Source organism: Aquarana catesbeiana, linkage group LG02 (assembly GCF_042186555.1).
Source record: "Aquarana catesbeiana isolate 2022-GZ linkage group LG02, ASM4218655v1, whole genome shotgun sequence".
NCBI classification, from domain to species: Eukaryota; Metazoa; Chordata; class Amphibia; order Anura; family Ranidae; genus Aquarana; species Aquarana catesbeiana.
In genome coordinates this window covers 339,724,513-339,747,363 of record NC_133325.1, presented here as the reverse complement: position 1 = coordinate 339,747,363, position 22,851 = coordinate 339,724,513, and the positions used below count along the sequence as shown (strand labels likewise).

Sequence of the window (22,851 nt, the reverse complement as noted above, 5' to 3'; positions counted from 1 at the left end):
ACAGCAGGAGGATTGTTATCGGGTGTCACTGGGTGTGCACTCTTTCATGGCAATGTATGGGGTTTTTTTCACTGCCATGGGCTCCTGTGTTTGTCTTTTGACAGGCCAAGCCACTTAAAGAGCCAAAGCCCATTCCCAGAAAGCAGTGTGCCAAGCATCCACCTTTAAGGCATTCAAGAAATTGATTGCACCCTGCCAGTTCTTTTTAAAGCTGTGTCTGTTAAACTTGCAGCAGGCAAAAGTAGAAATCTCTCCTGCACTCAGGTGTCTAGTTCCTCAATGTGTGGTATGACCGAATCAGTGGTATCTGCCGTCTTGCAGTCCTCCTCGGAATAATGGGTATTCAAAGCGCTTTATCCACTTGATGTCCGGTCCGGGTTTGTCGATGTTCATAACTGCGTACCTGCAGCATTGTCAAGCCTGTCATTTATGCTTGTTTGTGAGTATATATTTTGCTGTTTTACACTTTAATAAAATGTTACCAGTGGTAATGCACTAGGTCGGTGCGCCCTCCTTTCCTTCTTTTTTTAAACTTGCAGCAGGATCAGGGGGATTAGCAGGGTCAGCAAGAAGAGCCTTTTGGTTCAAAACATGGTCAGGAGACCCTGCATCCAAGCTAAGATTAAGTAATCTTCCATTTTCTGGAGATCTGCTGTTTGGAGCAGGGCTGGACGACATCTTAGAAAGGACAGTGGATACGAAAAAATCATTTCCAAAAGACGCAAGCCTCCGCAGAAGGTTTTTTCATGGGCAAAGGGAGCAATTTCAAGAGGAGAGGAAATATCACCCCAAGAAGCACTGGGCGGGCCACAAAGGAAAAGAAAAAGGGCAAGTTTTCTATTTGCACATATTTGTCATCAAGAAACCATCAGGGAATTTTGACTGATTTTGAATTTTAAAACCCCTGAATCAAGCGATTCGGTGCAAAAAATTCCATATGGAATTATTTTGTCAGTGAAAAATATTCCTCAACAGAGAAAAATTAATGGCGGCCATGGACTTCAAGGACGCCTACCTCCATATCCCCATACAAGAAAGCTCCCAGAGATACCTAAGGTTGGCAGATGAGGTAGAAGGGAAGGAATACTACTTACAATGCAGGGCCCTCCCCTTCGGCCTATCCTCTTCACTGAGGATATTCACCAAGGTACTGGCGGAAGCCATGGCCCCTTTAAGGTTGAAGACCATGACAATGGTCCCTTATCTTGACTACCTTCTCTTTTGCAGGACCGCTAGAAGTGCAGCTTGCAAAGGACCTTACAGAGGCCCAACAATGGTGGAAGTCATTGGGGTGGGTCCTCAACATCGACAAATCAAACCTTCATTCTACCCAGAATATCCCGTTTTTGGGATATCGGCTCAGTTCAACAGAGCAGAAGATGTTTCTGCCGGAAGAAAAAATTCTGAATTTAACCAGGAAAATGAGTTCTGTGCAGGACAAACCAGTGTCAATCGGAGAATTGATGTCAGTTCTGGGTCTGATGACCATGACAATCCTGCCCGTTTAATGGGCAGAGTTTCACCTAAGTCCTCTACAAGTCTTTCTTCTGCAAGAACAGGAAGATTTAGACAGAACACTTCTACTCCCAACGGCAGTAAAAAGAGCACTTTGGTGGTGGTGAAGCCATGCAAATCTAAATCTGGGTCTGGCGTAGTCTTTTTTAAAACTCGCGGAAGTTGAATACGGACACAAGCAGTTGGGGATAAGGAGCCCATCTGGCAGGCCAACCCGCTCAGGGAAAGTGGTCCCCAGAAGAAGCCCAGGCATCCTCAAGTTGGTGGGAGCCTTTGACAGTCGCCAAAGCCATAGAGCACTTCCAAGAGCAAGAGAGTTCACCATGCCTTAAACCTGTCAGACCACACTACGGCGGTAACGTATGAGAACAAAGTGTATAGGTTACATCCCTGCACTGGGAGCCCTTCCTTATTCAAGATCTCAAACCAGATCTGCTGGTGGGCAAAAAAGAACCTGCTGTCGCTTTATAGCGGTCCACCGCAAGGGGGATTGCAACCAAGTGGCGGACTTCCTCAGCTGCCAAGAGATCCCCCAGGAAGAGTGGGAACTACATCCAGAGGTGTTCACAGAGATCACAGCTTGCTGGGGAATGCCAGAAATAGACCTTTTTGCATCCTGAAGAAATGCCATGGCAAAGCCTTTTTATCCACTAAACCCGCGGGATCGAGCTTTGGGGATAGACACACTTCAAAATTCTTGGAATTTCAGGATGTGTTATGCCTTTCTCCCAGTGCATCTGATACCTCGGTCCTAAAGAAATTCTTACAGGAACAGACAAGTAGGGTTGTACCGATACTAGCAGGCGGAGAGGGCGGAGCGGAGAGCGAGTCAACAGGCTGGCAGCAGTGGAACTAGGGGGTAAGCTTGCCACAGTTCTGTTGCTTGGAAGATCAAAGGTCATAGATGTTTCATCCATATTTCCAATATCTCCCAGGTCAGAGTTCTGGATCCTTCTTTGTTTTATGATGAATGCATGGAATGACATCACTTTTTCATCAAGGTCTTTTGGCAACTTATATGAAATCTTTGTTCTTTGCCGCAAACATAGGGCAAACATATTCATGAAGCGGGTACACCATCCTGCTGACGCAACAAAATTTTCAATGCCTGGTACTTTTAATTTGACATCTTTAGCCATTTGAAGGGCAAGCGAATTCCCATGCGTGTTACACAGTAACCATTTTGAGGACACTCCATAACCCATTTATGCAATTCAGTCTCTAGAGCCTCATATGAAGTCGTTAAACCACATCGAGCTTTTTCTGCCTTTGGAATCTTTTCCAAGTCCGCTTTCATTTTCCGCCACTCCCTGACTTGTTTTTCGTCAACACAAAATTCCCTACTTGCAATACTGTTATTGCTTTCTTCTGCTTTTGACACAATCTTAAGTTTGAAAGCAGCTTCGTATGACCTCTTTTTTTTTTTTTGGTCCAGGATTAGAAGTATTGGGATCCATTTCTAACAGGATAAAAAAAAAAGACTTTTATAGTTTAAGGCCTAACGCAGGCTAATGATATTCCAGAATGTGATGACATGACTGTTTACATAAAGCAGCCTGTGTTAGGGCTCATAATATACATTCTACCAGTGCCCATGACATGCAGCCTGCCAGTGCCCATCAGGTACAGCCTATCAGTGCCCATGACATGCAGCCTACCAGTGCCCATCAGGTACAGCCTACCAGTGCCTGGTAATGAGATGTCACACTGTGTGTCAGAGCTGGATGTGAATCGCCGTGCAGCCACAGTAGCGATGTCCCGCTTCCTATGACACACGGATCAGTGTGACATCTATCACAAGAGGCGATCTAGGAGGTGGGACATTGTTACAGTGGCTGCACGGCGATTCAGATCTCTGACACACAGCATGGGAGGGAGGGGAAACTGACAGCGGCACCGGGCGGATACATATGCGGCACCCAGAGGGATTGCCCCGCCCCTTTTTCTGTTTCAATTTCGGGACTTTTTTTCTTAAGTGGGACATTCACTCGAGTATAAGCCGAGGGGGGGTGTTCAGCCTAAAAAATGTGCTGAAAAATACCGTATATACGGTAGTATATACTATATGATAAATTACATGAATGATGAGAAGAAAGGAAGGATTTTGCAATGCTATATGCCATATAGCATTGCAAAATCCTTCCTTTCCTCTCATCATTCATGTCATTTATTATGCCAGGCCAGCAATTGGCAATCAGTGCTGCAATTCAGTGCCTGCCCATAAGTGCCGCCCATCAGTGCCAGCCATCAGTCAGTGCTGCATAATCAGTGCCACCTATCAGTGCTCATCAGTGCTGCATAATCCCTGTCACCTATCAGTGCTACTGTCACAGGGCATTAAAAAAAGTATCGGTAATCGGTATCGGCCGAGTACTTGAAAAAAAAAGTATCAGTACTTGTACTCGGTCTTAATAAAGTGGTATCAGGACAACCCTACAGACAAGACTCACTTTTTAAACACTTTCTTTTTTTTTTCTTTCCTTCCTTCAGCCTACTAATTAAGTGGAGTGGTTAATTGGTCACAGGTGCTTGAGGCCTATATAACTTTCTATAGAATTAATTTTGAGCCTGCTCATCTTTGAGCGTGCCACCTTTTTTGCTTGCTGGAACTTAGACCAAGTGGAACTGGACTAAGTGGTGAGTTAAAAACCAGAGTTGAAAACAGCAGGTTATAATGAGTCATCAAATCTGTAAGTAGCATCTGAAATTTCCTGTTAGTAATATTATTATCGTTGTAACTGTAGGGGTGACCGTAGACGCTGACAAGCCCTTCAAGTGTCAGATTGCATGGGAGATTGAGCAGAGCAGTCTTAACCAGTTAACATAAAAAAAAAAGACTGTGTCTATCAGGGACGCTGTGTATTGTGGAGTAACTTTTTTTTTTTTTTTTATTGGGAGTGCCTGAGTATTGTGAATACCTGAGTAGTGTGTGTGTGTGTGTGTGTGTGTGTGTGCCTGTGGACTGAGTACACGAGTGCTGCGAGTGCACGTAGACTGTATTGTTGAGTATTAGTGTCAGGAAGCTACTTGGTTCATTTTGGACAAGGTATAATCCCCAATCCTCATTAAATTAGTAGGTACGATGACTGGCGGGTGTGGAGGTACGATGACCGGCGGTGTACATCTTGGGGTATATGTTCGTTCCTTGTGCATCCGGTCATGGGCGATACTACTGTGCAAAATGTAAGCATGTTGTTTTCTTTGGAAGCCCATGTTCTGAATCTCTAGGGAAGCAACTGTCAGCACTGAGAAGATCCTCCATACTAAAGGAGAGCTGGGAACGTACCCAGCAGGGGCCAGCACAGAAGAGGGTGGAGACAAAGAAATGCAGGCACTAGAAAAGAGTGGATGGGTGACAGTCAGGAGGGATAGACGGGAAAGTGCCAGGGAGGCCGATCCTGGACTGGAACATCCCAATAAGTACGCCCCGTTGAGTGACATTGGTGAAACCAGTCAGGGACCAGCACTGCTGGAGCTAAGGGACTCCCCTAGCTGCCAGGGAAAGAACTCCTCTAGTGAGAGTGGGGGGAAAGCCAAGGAAAAAGGTAAGACGGATTCTGGTGGTAGGGGACTCAATTCTTAGGACAGAGAGGGCAATCTGTGACAAAGACCTAAAGAGCCGAAATGTATGCTGTCTACTGGGCACTCGGGTTCGGCACATCACGGATCTGGTGGACAGATTACTGGAAGGGGCTGGGGAAGACCCGGCTGTCATGGTGCATGTTGGCACCAATGACAAAGTCAGAGGCAGATGGAGTGTCCTAAAGAACGATTTTAGGGACTTAGGAGCTAAATTGAGGAAAAGGACCTCCAAGGTAGTATTCTCAGAAAAACTACTGGTACCTCTAGCCACACCAGAAATTAAGGAAGTAAACAAGTGGCTGAGGAGCTGGTGTAGTAAGGAGAGGTTTGGGTTCCTGGAGAACTGGGCCGACTTCTCAGTCGGTCACCAGTTCTATAGAAGGGACGGACTGCACCTAAACGAGGAGGGTGCAGATCTGCTGAGTGAAGATGGCCTAAAAGTTAGAGGGGCTTTTAAACTAAGCGATGGGGGGGAAGGGTCAAGAGGTAGAGATAGTTACCACAGATCAAATTCCAGAGGATAGTATTCGGGGCATTAGTGGTAGGTTGACTAAAGCTCATAAACCCGAGGTAAGTATAGTGACAAGTCCTAGTTGCAACCTCGGAATACCCAATAAGAAGACAGTATGCGACCGGTCTAAACGACGTGGCATGTTTACCAATGCCAGGAGGCTGGCAGGCAAGATGGGAGAACTAGAGATACTGTTGTATGAGGAGGATTTAGATTTTGTGGGAATTTCAGAGACTTGGTTCAACAGCTCTCATGATTGGCTGGCAACCATTCAAGGGTATTCCCTTTATCACAGGGATAGGGAGGGTAAAAAAGGGGAAGGTGTATGCCTGTATATCAAGAATAATGTAAAAGTGAATGTGAAAGATGACATCACTAGGGGAGCTAGGGAGGAGATGGAATCTTTATGGGTAGAGCTCCAAAGGGATGAAACTAAGGGGAAAGTAATACTGGGAGTATGCTATAGGCCCCCTAACCTGAGGGAGAAGGAGGATGACGGACCTCCTATCACAAATTTGGATTAGCGGCAAGGATGGGAAGTTTCATCATAATGGGGGATTTTAATTATCCAGACATAGACTGGGCGGACGGAACCGCGCATTCTTCTAAGGCTCGCCAGTTCCTAAATGTCTTGCAGGACAATTTCATGGGTCAGATGGTAGACGCACCAACTAGAAACAAAGCGTTCCTAGACCCCCTAATTACCAACAATACAAACCTGATCACGGATGTGGAAATAAGGGGCAATTTAGGAAACAGCGATCACAGGTCAATTAGCTTCAGTATAAATCGCACAAATAGGAAACATAAGGGAAATACAAAGACATTGAATTTCAAAAGAGCCAACTTCTCTAAACTACGAACCTTGCTAGAAGATATAAATTGGGATATAAACTTAGGAACAAAGAACACGGAGGAGAGATGGATTTGCTTTAAGAGCATATTAAATAAGGGCTTTAGCCAGTGCATCCCTTTGGGAAATAAATTTAAAAGAGCGAACAGAAGTCCTGGATGGCTTAACTCCAATGGAAAAATGCATATAAAAGCAAAGGAGAAGGCCTTCAAAAAATACAAGGCTGAGGAATCATCAGAATTCAGACTTTACAAAGAATGCAACAAGAAATGTTAAGGTGCAATTAGAGCGGCTAAGATAGAACGCGAAAGACAAATAGGAGAGAAAAAAGAAAAAAAAAGAAATTCTTTAAGTACATAAACAGTAAAAGAGGGAGAACAGACCATATTGGACCCATAAAGAATCAGGAAGGGAATCTGGTTACAAAGGATGGTGAGATGGCGAAGGTATTGAATTGATGCTTCTCCTCAGTCTTCACGAGGGAATCGGGGGGCTTCAGTAACCAAAACTGCAGTATTTATCCTCATGACACATCACAGAAAGCACCCTCATGGCTAACAGAGGACAGAATTAGAAATAGACTTGAAAAACGTAACATTAATAAGTCACCAGGACCAGATGGCTTGCACCCAAGGGTCCATAGGGAACTTAGTCAAGTAATTGCCAGACCATTGTTCCTAATTTTTACTGACTGGAATGGTACCAGCTGATTGGAGAAAAGCCAACGTAGCACCAATATTTAAAAAAAGGCCAAAATACATCCCTGTGAATTACAGACCAGGTAGCCTAACATCAATAGTATGCAAGCTGTTGGAGGGGATAATAAAGGGCTATATACAAGATTTTAGTAATGAAAGCGGCATCATTAGCAGTAATCAGCATGGATTCATAAAGAATCGTTCTTGCCAAACCAATTTATTAACCTTCTATGAGGAGGTGAGTTGCCATCTAGATAAAGGAAGTCCCGTAGACGTTCTGGATTTTGCAAAAGCATTTGAGACAGTTCCCCATAAACGTTTACTGTACAAAGTAAGGTCAGTTGGCATGGACCATAGGGTGAGTACATGGATTGAAAACTGGCTACAAGGGTGAGTTCAGAGGGTAGTGATAAATGGGGAGTACTCGGAATGGTCAGGTGTGGAAAGTGGGGTTCCCCAGGGTTCTGTCCTGGGACCAATACTATTTAATTTATTCATAAACGACCTGGAGGAGAGGGTGAAAAGCTCAATCTCTGTATTTGCGGACGATGCTAAGCTAAGCAGGGCGATAACTTATCCACAGGATGTGGATACCTTGCAAGTAGATCTGAACAAATTAATGGGATGGGCAACTACATGGCAAATGAGGTTTATTGTGAAAATATGTAAAATAATGCATTTGGGTGGCAAAAATATGAATCTACTCACTGGGGGAGAACCACTAGGGGAATCACGGATGGAAAAGGACCTGACGGTCCTAGTAGATGATTTGAAAATGGCATGCAATACCAAGCTGCTGCTAACAAAGCAAACAGAATATTGGCATGCATTAAAAAGGGGATTAACTCGAGATAAAGTGGTCATTTTCCCACTCTACAAGACTGGTCTGGCCACACCTGGAGTATGCTGTCCAGTTCTGGGCACCAGTCCTCAGGAAGGATGTGCTGGAAAAGCCGTGAGTACGGAGAAGGGCAACAAAACTAATACTGGAACTGGAGGATGTTAGTTATGAAGAAAGGTTACGAGCACTGAACTAACAGTATTCTCTCTGGAAAAGAGACGCATGAGAGGTGATGTGATTTCAATTTACAAATACCGTACTGGTGACTCCACAATAGGGATAAAACATTTCCACAGAAGGAAGTTTGATAAGACACGTGGCCACTCATTAAAATTAGAAGAAAAGAGGTTTAACCTTAAACTGCGTAGAGGGTTCTTTACTGTAAGAGCGGCAAAGATGTGGAATTCCCTTCCACAGGCAGTGGTTTCAGCGGGGAACATCGTTAGTTTCAAGAAACTATTAGATAAGCACCTGAACGACTACAACATACAGGGATATACAATGTAATACTGACATAAAATCACACACATAGGTTGGACTTGTGTCTTTTTTCAACCTCGCCTACTATGTAACTAATACAAATTGCACCATAATGGCCCAAGAGAGTCTGGTTCTCTCAGCTAATCAGTCTCTCAGCAGACCAGCCCTAGCCACTTCCTCGCAGGGACGACCTGTTGCGCCAGGAACCCCTAGCAGGCCTCAAGTAAGAAAGCTTTGATTGGACAGCCGGTGAGGAAGACATCCTAAGGTCAAAAGGGCTCTCAGAAAGAGTGTACATGGAAAATGGAAAAAATACCGCGCTACCACTATGCAAATGAAACCCCCCAAAGAGCAGCAGTTTAACTGTGAGATACACACCAAAAAATGCCAAATATAAAGAAAAAACTGCTCTATATCAAAGATTAAAATGTGAATGTACAAAAAATAAATCATACATATCATAAAATAGTGAAATATAAATCTGAAAGATTCCTCTTATGAAAACACAACACCAAAGACATCCAAAAAAATGTGCAATGATCAAATAATGTCATAAAAATCAGTGATAACCATTCCAAATGAAATTGTGAATAAATATATGCAGGTGATCTTGACTGGAGAAAAACAGAGATCTCAAGTGGAAATGAGAAAAAGTCCCAAAGGAAAGAGAACTTGATTGTGAAAATTGCATAAATACACCGCTCACAGTGATCCTCCACCACATAGACTTTGCGCTTACCAAAAAGCAAGCAGTAAAAGCTTGTGTGCAGACCAAACCAGGGATGTCCAGCTGGCAGTATGACTTGTCTGTGTGCAGCGTGGCTGCGGAGGTGCAACAGGAAATCCAAACACTCAACCTCAAGGGCATGTGGACAAAGGAAACATGGGCATAGTGTAAATCTGGTCTGTGTATCAGCCTCTCAGAAAGAGTGGTGGCTACGCTTCTGAGCGCCAGGAAGCCTAACACCAGGGCTATCTATAGAAAAATGTGGGAAAAAATTCAGCAGCTGGTGCATAGAGAATGACAGACGAAATATGAATACACCAACAATGTTAGACTTCCTACAGCAGGATGCTGATAAGAGTCTAGCGCTCAGTACTCTGAAGGTGTTGATATCAGTGTTGTCGGTGTGTCTGAAATGGACGTTACAAGAAAACCCGTTGGTCTCTAGATTCTGCAGGGCAGTAGCTAAGTACAGACCACCTAAGGCTCAAAGATGCCCCACGTGGAATCTGTCAGTGTTGCTTAGGAGTATCATCAAAGCCCCCTTTAGCCTCTATAGGTTACAGCCCTGCGCCTGTTGACATTTTAAATAGTCTTCCTCGTGGCTATTACTACAGCCCGCAGGATAGGAGAACATCAGGCTCTATCAGTCAGACAGCCTTTCCTAAAAATTTATGACGACAGAGTTGTTCTTTAAACAGATCCGGGAATTACACTGAAAGTGGCGTCGACTTTCCACAAATGTCAGGATATAGTATTACCATCCTTTTGTAGTTCACCGTCCAATAGTAGGGAGCAAGAGTTGTACCTACTAGACATCAGCAGGTGCTTGTTAAAGTACCTAGGAATCACTAGGGAATTCAGATCCTCAGAAGTCCTATTCGTCCTGTACGCAGGAAAACAAAGGTAAACAAGCGTCCAGGAAAACGCTAGCTAGATGGATCAAGTAAACCATTCTGAAGTGCTTTGGAATTATGCAGGTAACCCCTCCGAAAAATCTTAGAGCTCATTCTACAAGGGCTTCAGCAGCTGCATGAGCGGAGAAGGCAGGAGCTACCCAGAGCAAATTTGCAAAACGGCAACTTGGTCCATCTTCTCTAGCTTTGTCTGACATTACCGACTGGATTTGATATCCATTCAGGACCAGGATTTTGGTAGGAAAGTTCTCTAAGGCCGTGTACACACGACCGGACTTTACGGCATACTTTGCCGGTGGACTTTTCAACGGACTTTCCGAATGAACGGACTTGCCTACACACGATCAACCAAAGTCCGCCGGATTCGTACGTGATGACGTACGACTGGACTAAAACAAGGAAGTTCATAGCCAGTAGCCAATAGATGCTCTAGCGTCGGTTTCAAATCTAAACATGTTTCTAATCTAAGTCCGTCAAACTTTTGAAAAAAAAAAGTTTGCTGGAGCCCACACACGATCGAATTGTCCGACGGACTCCGGTACGCCGGACCAAGTATGCCGGAAAGTCCGCTCATGTGTACGCGGCATAAGCCGTTGTCCCACCCTAGTCTGGTGAGTACTTGGTTACCCTCTCAAGGGCTGACCGGGAAGACAACTGTGGAAAAATGGAGGTAGTCTTACCGGTTTCCAGTCATCTTCCAGGGCAGCACGATCCCACCCTAATGTTTTGGGGTTTTTTTATTTGATTTTTTTTGCCACTTTAGTGAAATCTTTGAGAGACTTTATTCAGCTCAGCTGCTCATCCAGGTCCCTTCTCGTTTTCACATCATCGTATTACAAAAATATCTTTAGACCTATGTAAGAGGAATTTTTTCCGACTAAATAAACTCACTATTCCGTGACCAATACTTTATTTCCCCCACATCCCCGCACCCCCCCACCCGACCTCTGTAATTAAATATCAGCCTTGTTACTAATCTAGATTCTGAGTTCTTCTGCATAACTCCTTGATTTTTTAAATTCAATCCAACACTCCCACGTTTCTTTTATGTAAGCTAAAATCTTTTTCCAATACTTTCTAATTATAGGGCAGTTCCACCAAAGGTGAGCCATAGTGCCATCTTCCCTACAGCCCCACCAGCATTCTGCCGACTTACCCCTTTGATATTTGCTAATTTTATCAGGATTTGTGTACCAGCCGGTTAAGCATTTGTAGTTCATCTCGGCTGTATTTATATCGGCTGCCAAATTGTGGGTTAGTTTCAAAATTTTCCCTATGGTGCTTATATCTTTCTGTGACCCCAATTCCCTTTCCCATTTTTTTGATGAATGGAGGGACCTCCACCTTGTCCTCCATTAGCAACATTTTATAAATCTTGGATATAATATTTTTTGTGTTGTCTGTTAGCACAACCTTTCTAAAACAGTCAACTCATCTCCCGTTCTTATTGGCTGGGGTAGTTTCTTCACGAAGTGGTTAAAACTGAAGGTTTCTCCACTCATCAATCACCCATGCTTCTTCGTTTTGTTTTAACTCTTGAAGTGAAATTATTTTCCCTTTTTTAATTATATCTCTAAGTTGAGCCCTATCATTTTTTATCCAATTCCACCCCGATACTCATTTTACCTTGTGCAAAGTATTAATTTTCTTTTAGTGCTATTAAAGGTGAATTATATGTCTTATTAAAGTGCTTTTACGTTGTGTCCCAGATTCTTAATACAATCCGTGTCAATATGTTTGTTTTCGTCTAACATTCTATAGTGAGGGGGGTTCCATATTATGGTTCCCAAGTGTGCCTTACTATAATTTTTTTCAGTATCTACCCATCTTTTTTCCTTGTTTTCCCTAACCCACTCAATCACTCTTGATAAAATTATTGCTTTATAATATTTTTGAATATCGGGGACTGCCAATCCTCCTCTTTTTTTTTTTTTTTTTTTTTCCTGCTTTAGTGTCTGTAAGGAAACTCTCGGCTTTACTGGTAACATTTGGAATTTATATGTAATTTTTGGGAGGAGGACCATCTTTATGGCATGCATACGACCCATCCAAGATAGTGGTCTGTTAAGTAGTTTTTTACCCTCAGTTTTAATTTCGTCCAGTAGGGGTATGTAATTTATTTTATAAATCTTCCCCAAGGAGTTTGCTAATTATATTCCCAAGTACTTTATTTCTTTCTTCCAAACAAACTGAAATTCCCTTTTCAACTTCCCCTCTTCAAGTTTACTTAAAATTATTTAAAATTTCGGACTTCCCCAAGTTTATTTTAAAGTTTGATATTTCACTGTATTGTTTTAGAGTTTTCAGTAGATTTGGCATTGTGATCCTGGGGTTAGTTATATAAAAGAGCACATCGTCCGCAAGTGCGGCAAGTTTGTGTTCCTCGTCTCCTACCTTAACTCCGCTGATATCCGGATTGTTTCGGATCATTGCGAGAAGTGGTTCTAGGGACAAAACAAAGAGCAAGGGGGACAGGGGAAAACCCTGTCTCGTCCCATTTTTTTCATTTTGAAGGGGATCCATTAATTTTAATAGATGCCCTAGGGTGGCCATAGAGTGTTTTAATCCACCGAATCACCCTTGGACCTATTCCCATTGTATCAAGTGTTTGTATCATGAGCCCCCAGTCTACTCTGTCGAAAGCCTTTTTGGCATCAATCGACAAGAGTAGACCTGGGGGGCCCCTTTTCTTTTATCTTCTGGAGAAGAAGTAGGGTTCTCACCCCATTATCCCTCCCCTCCCTTCTTGGGATGAATCCAACCTGGTCCGGGTGTACCAGTGTGTTCATTAACCCTTTCATCTGTCTAGCTAATACTTTGGCATACAATTTGGTGTCAGTGTTTAGCAGCGATATTGGTCTATAACTGGAACACAAGGTCTCATCTTTTCCCTCCTTTGGAATGACAGTAATTGTGGCTAATAAGGCCTCTCTACTTAACTCAAAGTCCGCTCCCAGCCCGTTCATATACTGACATAGTTTGGGCGTCAGTATATCCTTATATTTTTTGTAATAATATGTTGTAAAACCATCAGGGCCTGGGCTTTTCCCCTGAGCTGAGTCTGCTAGGGCTTTATTTATCTCTTCCTCCGTTATTGGTTTCTCAAGAGTCTCTCTACTTTTCTCCCTTATCTGTCCCCCAGTCTGGTCTACAGAATATAATTCCTTATAGTAATTTTTAAATGTTTCCCCTATTTCTTTTGTTGTGTAAACCATTTCTCCTCTCTTATTTTGAATTTTTCCTATAAAGTTTAGAGATTTTTTCCTTCTGAGCATTCTAGTTAAGTGTTTACTGGTTTTATTCCCCCACTGGTATCTTTCTTTGGCTATTCAATAAAATGTTTTCCTTGTTTCTTGTTCCATGAGGTCTTTTAATTCATCCCGCTTAATTACTAACCTTTGGTACGTCGCACGATTGAGACCTTTATATTTTTTATGTTCTTGTTCTAATTTAAGTATTTCTTTAGTGAGGTTTCCCATTTTTTTCTCTTCTCTCTTTTTTTTTTTTTTTTCCTTGCTCCTACTTGTATTAGAATCCCCCTTATATAGGCCTTATGGGCCTCCCACACGGAAGACCCCGAGATCTCTTCTGTTTCATTTGTTAGAAAATAGTGTTCTAGTTCTCTCTCTACTACCTTTGAACTCTCCTCGTCCTGAAGTGGATCTTCATTTAACCGCCAAGCGGAGGGCTATCTCTGATTCTTAGATACCCGAATTTTCATTCTTACTGGAGAATGATCTGACAGTGTAGTTATTTCTATACTGGAATCAACTATCCTATCCAGGAGTCCGTGGTCCACTAGTATATAGTCAATCCTAGAGTATGTCCCGTGCACAGGGGAGTAAAACATGAAATCCTGAGCCTTGGCATTCATAATCCTCCATATGTCCACCAGTTGACACTTGTGTATTTTCTGTCTTATCTTTTTTAGTTGGACGTTGTTCATCCCCTGTGCACTGGACGTACTATCCACCCCTGGTTCCAGGCAGAAATTCAAATCTCCCATCACAACCAGTCCCCCACTCCTAAAATCCATTAATTTCTCCAGAATACCTTTCAGATATTTTATCGGGTTCTTGTTGGGTGCATAGATGTTTGCCAGGGTGCATTCTATTTCCCCAAGTATAACTTTCAAGAAGAGAAATCTTCCCTCTGGATCCTGTAACCTTTCCTCAAATTTAAACTGTACTCCCTTCGCGAACCCTATTGCCACTCCCCTTGCTCTTTTCGTAATTGTATCCCCATAATACCAAGTCGGGAACTTATTAGACCATAATTTGATGTTTGACTCGTGAGACAGATGGGTCTCCTGCAAAAAGACAACTTCTGCGCCATACCCCTTAAGTTCTTTTAAGATCTTATGTCTTTTGGAAGGTGAGTTTAATCCCCTAACGTTATATGTCAAAAAATTAAGAGTTGTCATTTTTCTCCTAATTTGTTTCTGCATTCCCTGCTCCTCTAGTCTGTAACAGGTTATTCCTCTTCTTTTATATAATTTACACAGGGTAACCCCTCACCCACCCCCCCCCACCTCCCCCTGACTCAAAACTAACCCCCTGATCGTTGAGGACTTTGGATACCATAGTCCTCCCCAAATCTCTGATCCTAAGGTGAGACTCCGAGTGTGTCCCAGAACCCACCTAACTAGATAGTAAAAAGTGGATGAGTTAAACCGGTTGTCCACCCGGTACCTTTCCCCGTTAAGCCGTACCGACCCCCCCCCCCCCCCGAGTACTCCTCATATCTTCACCATTTTTTTTCCGGTACAGAATGGATTCAGATGTTTTGTCTTCCACTTCTATTCTCCTGGTCTTCCATTCTATAGAGAATTTTCTTCTGATTCTGTTGTGTCACTTTTATTTGCTCTTTTAGCCTACTTATCTCCTGAGCTTGTTGCTCCAGTCTGTTCTCTGTCGTCTCTACTCTTTCCAACAAATTTCCCAAATCTGCTCTCAGAAGATTTATGTTTGATTTTATTGAGGTTTCCAGTCTCTGGAACATTTCCATAATTTCACCCTTTGTTGGGATTTGATCGTTAACTCTTCTTTCCTCTATTCTGCTTATTTCCAATTCACTTTCAGCTTCAGTGTCCTCCCTGGAGTGATCTGACCTTTCTCCTATTTTCCTCTTCTCCATCTTAGTCAGTCTCTGTCCCTCCTGGTCCATGTTCCTGGGGCTGGTTCCCTGCGACATGTACTGTTTAATCGTACTGCCTAGTGTCTTGTCTTTTGGGGATTTGGGGACTTTAGAGGCTCCCCCTTTAGTTGTTTTGGCTGCTCCTTTACTCATGTTGCCCTTCTTTTTTATCCCTCTTACCTGTCTCCCCAGTCTCCCCAAGTTCTGTTCTTCTTTAATTCCTCTTCCCTCCCCGTTTAAAGGCCTATCCAATGGGAGGGGGAGTTAAAAAAAATTCCCAGGCAGACACCCCAAAGCCGTGGAGAAGAGCAGAAGAAACGATCGGTATATCCCTCCTAGGTGTATATGGCGTATATATATAATAGGTGAAAGATGTTTATCTGCTCCGGGGTCTTACAACAGTTGAGATTTAAGCCCATTAGTCCTTGTCTTTGACTCATTTTTGCCTGGTGTCCCAGGGCACTACTTCGAGGTGTATCAGCTTAGTATGACCCAGCAGGAGTGTCTCCCACGTATATTAACCACTGACCAATCCGTAGTATATGTGTGTTTGTCTCAGTGACTGGTGCGGAGCTTCTCCTTGCTAAATCACCTTAACGTAGTAACCTAGGACATCGCTTTAAGTTTTACCAGCTTACTTGACCAGAAAGGAGTATCCCACTCATGTGCTTAATCCTTCCTGTACGGATCTGTCTTCTAGGTGTACTCAGTTTTTCGCATTAACTAGTGCTGCGCCTCTCCCAGCAGTGTCTCTCAATATAATTGGTCTCTACACACTTGTTAGTGTCCCCTCTTCTTCCTAATGTCCAGTTTCTAGTATGCTTCCGCTGTAGTTATTCACCTCCCCTTCTCCTTAATGCGAGCCATTTGAGGAAAAGCAAAAAAAAAAAAATTACAGTTCAAAGTATATTGTGCACTAGTCAGCTCCTTACTACCACCTGAGCAGTACATAAGCAATCTTCCTTCACAAACAACTACTTCCGGCATACAATTCATCTGAATCCAGTAATCTCTGGTACATCTATACATCCCCTATGGGGGTACCTCCTTGTTCTGCCCTTCAGGACTGACCTATCAACACTCCATGCTGTTTCCACGGAATCTCACTACCCAGCTTCGTCCAGGTCCTCCTCTCGTGGACCCAGCAGGTCCTCTCCCCTGTTGACAATCAAATCAGCCCTTACTGACCTTGAGTTGGGGGGGATCCGAGGGACTTGCTCCAATGTACCGAGGATAGCACGCCGGGAGGGTGGGAGGCGGGAGGGAGAAGGGGGGAAGGAGTCCGCAACTCACGCTCCCCGCCCGCAGCCCGGCTCAGTCAACGCTCTATCAATTCTCACGTCCTCCTCCAAGTACACATCGGATCTCCGGGCGAAGACTACGTCAGCCGGCCAGTATGTCATGCACGGGACCCGGGCGATTCCCTATCTCCTTCCTCCTCTGGGGCTGCCACGGCTAGCTTGGGGTCAGTACTGGCTCCACACACGGCGGACACACTCGGGCCCCTCCCTTCATGACGAACACTACGTCATCATGCTCGCTCAGTTTGCTGGATCCCCACCCTAATGTTTTAACCTTGTAGGGTTGTGTTATGTTTGCATGTTATTCAGATTGCGGCCTTCGGTTCTCTTGGATAACTGACCAGGGACCTGAGGGACCACCTTAAAAGAAAAATGGGCAATGTGTTTCCTGTTTGGAAGGAGGAGCTCCATCTCTCAAGAGCGTTTTTTGTTTTTAAAGCTTTTTTTTTTTTTTTTTTTTTTTTTTTTACAGTACATTACAGATAAAAAAAATGCTGGTAGTGGTGTTTTTATTAGCATTTAGTAGCATGTAGGAGCGTTCAGCTTTTTTTTCTGCCGAAAAAAACTCTACAAAAACAACGTTTTTTCAGCTCCTAGACGTTGAAGCTCAAAAAAATGCTAATAGCTTTTCAATATAAACCAACCAATGCCATCCAAATTTCGGCCCGTGTACAGCCCTTTAGGCTGAAGCTATATCTTTAACCTTTTGTGTAGTGGCCAGGCTCCAGTGTGTGGCGTTTCTACCTTTTTGTCCTATGATTTGCGTATGCTAGCCTGAATGAGCTTGTTTGAACAACCACACCCTTCCTGGGCTTTGGGCTGCAGAGGGAGGTTTTGTAGTGCTTTGAGCGGCATTCTAAGTTCTTTGCATATGGGTCACAGTAGTTATGTATATGTCATAAATTTTCTACATGCATTTTAGCCTCAGAACATTATGTTTATCTATTTGCTCTACATCAGATAGATTTAGATCTCCATCAATAATTGTGTTCTCTAGTTCTGGATAAATCCCCAAGCAATTGGTCAAAAGTTGTAAAATAAATTGATCTTGGATGTTCTTTGCTTATCTGACTCATTGTAATGTTCATTATCTGCACATTTAACTTCTTTTATTAATAATTGTGTCATGTAATTTCAGAGAGGCAACAGCAGCTGGATGAGGAAATGCAGGAACAGTATGTAGACGCAGGACACGACCTTCATGTCCCCACAAAACGATCCACACAACCTCCTTCTGAGAGGCCCGGGGAAAGGCGTAGAATAGAGATGAAGAAACTTTATGGAGAGGACGCAGCGAAGATCCAAGGAATGGAAACTGCCATACAGCTTAATTTTGACAGACACTGCGATAAGAAACAGCCCAAGTACTGGCCAATCATCCCATTGAAGTTATAGTCCAAGATCTGAACATTTTTATGTGATATTGTCAGACACTGCAGTTGTAACAACATGTGAATTTAACGAAACGGCTTATGTTCTACATTGGTTACCTCTTCATTACTATAGCAATAGCAGAATACATTTATGGACTGTAAAGCTTCAACAGATATTCAAGGCATAATGGTCTTTTTTTGTTTATATTATCTTTGTTCAGAATTTTATATTTGAATCTAAGTTACATGTTATTGATTTTTCTTATTGTGTGATAACAAAGAATACCTTAATAAAGTATCTATAGCAGAGCTAAATAGGAATACATTTCAAAAACAGTTACACCTAGTTGTAGACATTTTCCTTGGGATGGCTCCCTGTTGTTGATACATGACAAAACACTAGGAAAAAGGTTAGAAGGTCACAAATTAATAGAGATCAGAAACAAAAACTTTTTTTGTTTTTTTTTTGTTTTAGAAAGTTGCAAACCCATGAAAAATCAGGGACTACACAATGAAAGAACTCCAGGGTAAGAATTTCTTATGGCTGTCATAAAATCTTCAAGATGAAGTAAACCCTGAAGAATTTTACTTCCTTTTTTGTTCCCTGCAAAGTAATAGCATAATGTGCTAGTATGCATCGCATACTAGCACTTTATGTGACACCTGCAAACAAAGCCCGTGCTGTCCCCGCTGGAGGCCGCATCCATGTTCACCCCTCTTCCTTCCGGGGCCACAGACTCTGGCTCTGTGACTGGCCGGAGTCACGTGTTGTCACTCCCGCGCATGCGCATGGGAGCCGCCATTCACAGCACTCACTAATGAAGAAACGTCACGGAGGGCTGGTTCTTCACAGCGCATGCGCCAATGACATCATCGTCGCAGTACAAAGTAAATAGCTCCTAAACGGCGCACGTATAGGCGATATTTCCTGTACCTATAGGTAAGCCTTATAGGCTTACCCAGTGGCGGCTGGTGCTCAAAATTTTTGGGGGTGCGCAAACTGAAAAATACTGAAACATAAACATCAATTGCAGCCACTGTGCCCATCATAGGCAGCCACCTGTACCCATCATATGCAGCCAACTGTGCTCATCATATGCAGCCAACTGTGCCCATCATATGCAGCCAACTGTGCCCCATCATATGCAGCCACTGTGCCCATCATATGCAATCAACTGTGCCCCATCAATTATAGCCTATGTGCCCGCCCGCTGTCTGCTTGGCATTTACCCCATCGTGGTGGCGTGTCAGGCGGCAATGGATGCAGGATTCCTCCGTGCATGTCTTCTTTCTGTATTTCTTGGCACCAATGGGATCGCCTCTGCCTTCAGCCAATCAGGTGCCCGGTTATACATCCGGGCCTCCTGATTGGCTGAGAGGTGGCTAACACACCTGGGTGCACTGCGAGGGCAATGGTTTGCGCTTGCAGTGCACCTTTTTTGAAGCCTATTCGAGTCTATGGCTCTAATCAGGTGCTTCAAAAACACCCCCTACCACTGTAATTCAGGCACCCAGTGCCTGAATAGGGGGTAGCTACAGCTGAAGCTCAAAAAAGCTAAAAGCTTATAAAGTAGTGTGTATGGACACAGGATAACACTAGCTTCTAGGAGCAGAAAAAATAATGCTAATAGCTTCTAGGAGCTAGTGTGCATGGAGCTTTGCAGTTTGTTCGCCAGCAAATGTATCACATTTTATTTTACTAATTGGAAAACAAAACGCAGCGCCTGTTTTGTATCTTCAATTGTCTTTTGTTACCATATAGATATAACCTTTTTTTTTTTTTTTTTTTTTTTTTTTTTTTATATTGTTTTATGTAGGATTTCCTAGAAAGGGTCACTCTCCCTCATAACTTCTTTGATGATTAGTTACCAGGTATTAAGTCATTTATTTAAAATCTTACTAGCCAAAAAATAAGCTTCTCCAGGTGCTTGCTTAACACCTCTGATCCTCTATTTAAAGCCCCACCCCCTGAATGCCTAGGTAAAGGTACTCAATAACCAATAGTATGGTACATAGTTTAGGAAGGGCATGGCCAAAGCCAGCTACCAGGAGGATGGTGAGTACTTACACTATTGATTTGATAGTTTGTAGTGTAGAAAATAGAGATGGGCCAAACTGCGAACTCCATTAAAGTCTATGGGAGCTGAACATGAGAAATCAAGTCCCCATTTTGAAAGCTTACATGCAAGTAATTGGCCAGAGAAGGGTATGGAGGTCTTGGTACTGCCCTGGGGGACATGTATCAATGCAAAAATGTTTTTAACACATGATCAGTTTTAAAGGAGCAGTGATTTTAATGATGCTTGAAGTGAAAAAATCCTTTACATATAGTGCCTGGGGGTCCCCTTACTCTGCCTATAAAATGGCACATCTGTGGCATGTAGAGAACATGCTGCAAAAATGAAATCCATACCAGACCCTTATCCAAGCACACAGCCTGACAGGCTGAGCCATACCAGGCTACATGCCCTCAAAAGGGGGTGGGTGTTTTGGGGTGTGGGGAATGCTGCCTCCCCCACCCCAAAGCCCCTTTGATAGTGACAAGGGCCTCTTCCCCACAACCCTAGGCTGTGGTTGTGGAGGTCTGTGGGTGGGAGGCTTATGGGGAATCTGAAAGCCCCCTTTAACAAGGGGGCCCCAGATCCCACCTCATTGAATGAGTATGGGGTATATTGGCTTCCCGGCCCCCCTCCTTAACATATTGGCTGTGCGTTTGGCGAGCGAACAGCCCGCACAGAATACGGGTGAAGTTCGGGCCAAACCTTTACTCTGCCCGAACCATTCGCCTAACACTAGCAGAAAGTATTCACCTTGAGGGCGCATGCTGTTCATAAAAGGGTAAAAAATATTTCCATATTGGTTTGCCTTATACACTCACGGGCCACTTTTATTAGGTACACCTGTTCAATTGCTTGGTAACACAAATTGCTAATCAGCCAATCACATGGCAGACAATGCATTTAGGCATCTAGACTTGGTGAAGTTGACTTACTAAAGTTCAAACCAAGCATCAGAATAGGGAAGAAAGGGAATTTAAGTGACTTTGAACGTGGCATGGTTGTTGGTGCCAGACGGGCTAGTCTGAGTATTTCAAAAGCTGCTGATCTACTGGGATTTTCTTGCACGCTGGGTGCCACTCCTGTCAGCTAAGAACAGCAAACTGAGGCTACAATTTGCACAGGATCACCTAAATTGGACAATAGAAGATTGGAAAAACATTGCCTGCTCTGATGAGTCTCAATTTCAGCTGCGGCATTCAGATGGTAGGTTCAAAATTTGGCATAAGCAACATGAAAGCATGGATCCATCCTGCCTTGTATCAACGGTTAAGGCTGGTGGTGTAATGGTGTGGCGGCTGACCATGTCCATCCTTTTACGACTACAGTGTATCCATCTTCTGATGGCTACTTACAGCAGGATAATGCACCATGTCACAAAGCTCAAATCATCTCAAACTGCTTTCTTGAACATGGCAATGAGTTCACTGTACTCCAATGGCCTCCACAGGCACCAGATCTCAATCCAATAGAGCACCGTTGGAATGGGAGATTCACATCATGGATGTGCAGCTGACAAATCTGCAGCAGCTGCGTGATAGTATCATGTCAGTATGGACCAAAATCTCTGAGGAATGTTTCCAACACCTTGTTAAATCTATGCCATAAAGAATTAAGGCAGTTATGCAGGCAAAAGGGGGTCCAACCCACTACTAGCAATGTGTATCTAATAAAGTGACTCCCGAGAGTATATTTAAAGACTAGTTTGATCTCTCAGTTATAGATGGACACTGGTTGGCTAAAACATCTGCAAACAGTTGATAATTGTAGCTTTATGCCATTTGAAGGACAGATTTCCTCCCCTGTGCCACAGTAGGATCTTCCAAAGTTTCAGGCCATTGACACATTTCAATTATTTTGATGAATCCTTCATTCTGCACAAAGTATGCATTGAATTGTGGCTGTTATTTTGTAAATTGGTCAAGATGACATGGACCCAATCAACTAGTGTCATGTACTATAAGAACCCACCTGATATGTATATCCAGACTGATTAGGAGTCTGGTATGGATTAAGACCTGAAGATTCCGTGAAGAAGGTTTCAGGCATATTGGGCTTACTACTCTATGGAAGCGAAGATTTACCTTCATTGCTCAGAGACTTGACAAATCTACTTTAATTCATTGATGATACACAGAGTAAAGGTGAGCTGTCTTTAAACTTAGGCCCATAAAATTAAGCTAGTCTACATTGTTGCACACAATAATAGTCAACAGATCAAATATAGATGATAGAAAAAAACGGTATTTGAAAATTAACATGTTATGTTCCCCACATATGGATTCATCTTGACATACTCCTGTTAATTGATTTTCTGTGTGTGTGATGTTGTAGAATTCACTGCAAAATGATCTGTTTATCCTATTCGTATTTTCTCGTCTGTGAGCTATTACCATGTCAATTGGAATCTGAACGTTTTAATATGATGTGAGCGTTGTGTGTGAAATGCAATGTTATATGGATGAGCAGTGATTCTTTTTATGTATCACACTGTGCCTTTGGTCATATATATATCGGATTCACTTGGGCAATAAAAAGTAAAAACATCTTCACCTATCATTGAATTCTGTCAAGCCTAAATCTGGCCATGTTGCTGTGCTTCCAATAATCATTATAGTAATAAGGCAATTAAAACGGAGCTTGTACACACCTGTTTTTTTTTAGGATGGTATACTTCATGTATATTAAACACAAGGCCCGCTGGCCAAATCCGGCCCGCAAGGCCATGTCATATGGCCCTCGAACCCATGGCTTTTTTTCCCCCGCTCACTGATGTCACTTAGAAGCCTTCTGTGTTTACAAGGACAGTTTTTCTCTGCAACTCATGGCATTCACAGATCCCTGCAAGCACTTACAGCGTAGA

General features: G+C 43.1%; 1 protein-coding gene across 1 annotated transcript in view; it reads left to right on the top strand.

Moving 5' to 3' along the window:
• Nucleotides 1-22,535, top strand: part of GEMIN8 (gem nuclear organelle associated protein 8) — a 90,678-nt gene extending 68,143 nt beyond the window's left edge. The window contains exon 4 of the mRNA XM_073614877.1: nucleotides 17,697-22,535. Within this exon, the coding sequence (XP_073470978.1) occupies nucleotides 17,697-17,953 (257 nt within the window). The 3' untranslated portion in view covers nucleotides 17,954-22,535. The remainder of the gene's footprint in view (nucleotides 1-17,696) is intronic.
• The last annotated feature ends 316 nt before the right edge of the window (nucleotides 22,536-22,851 follow it).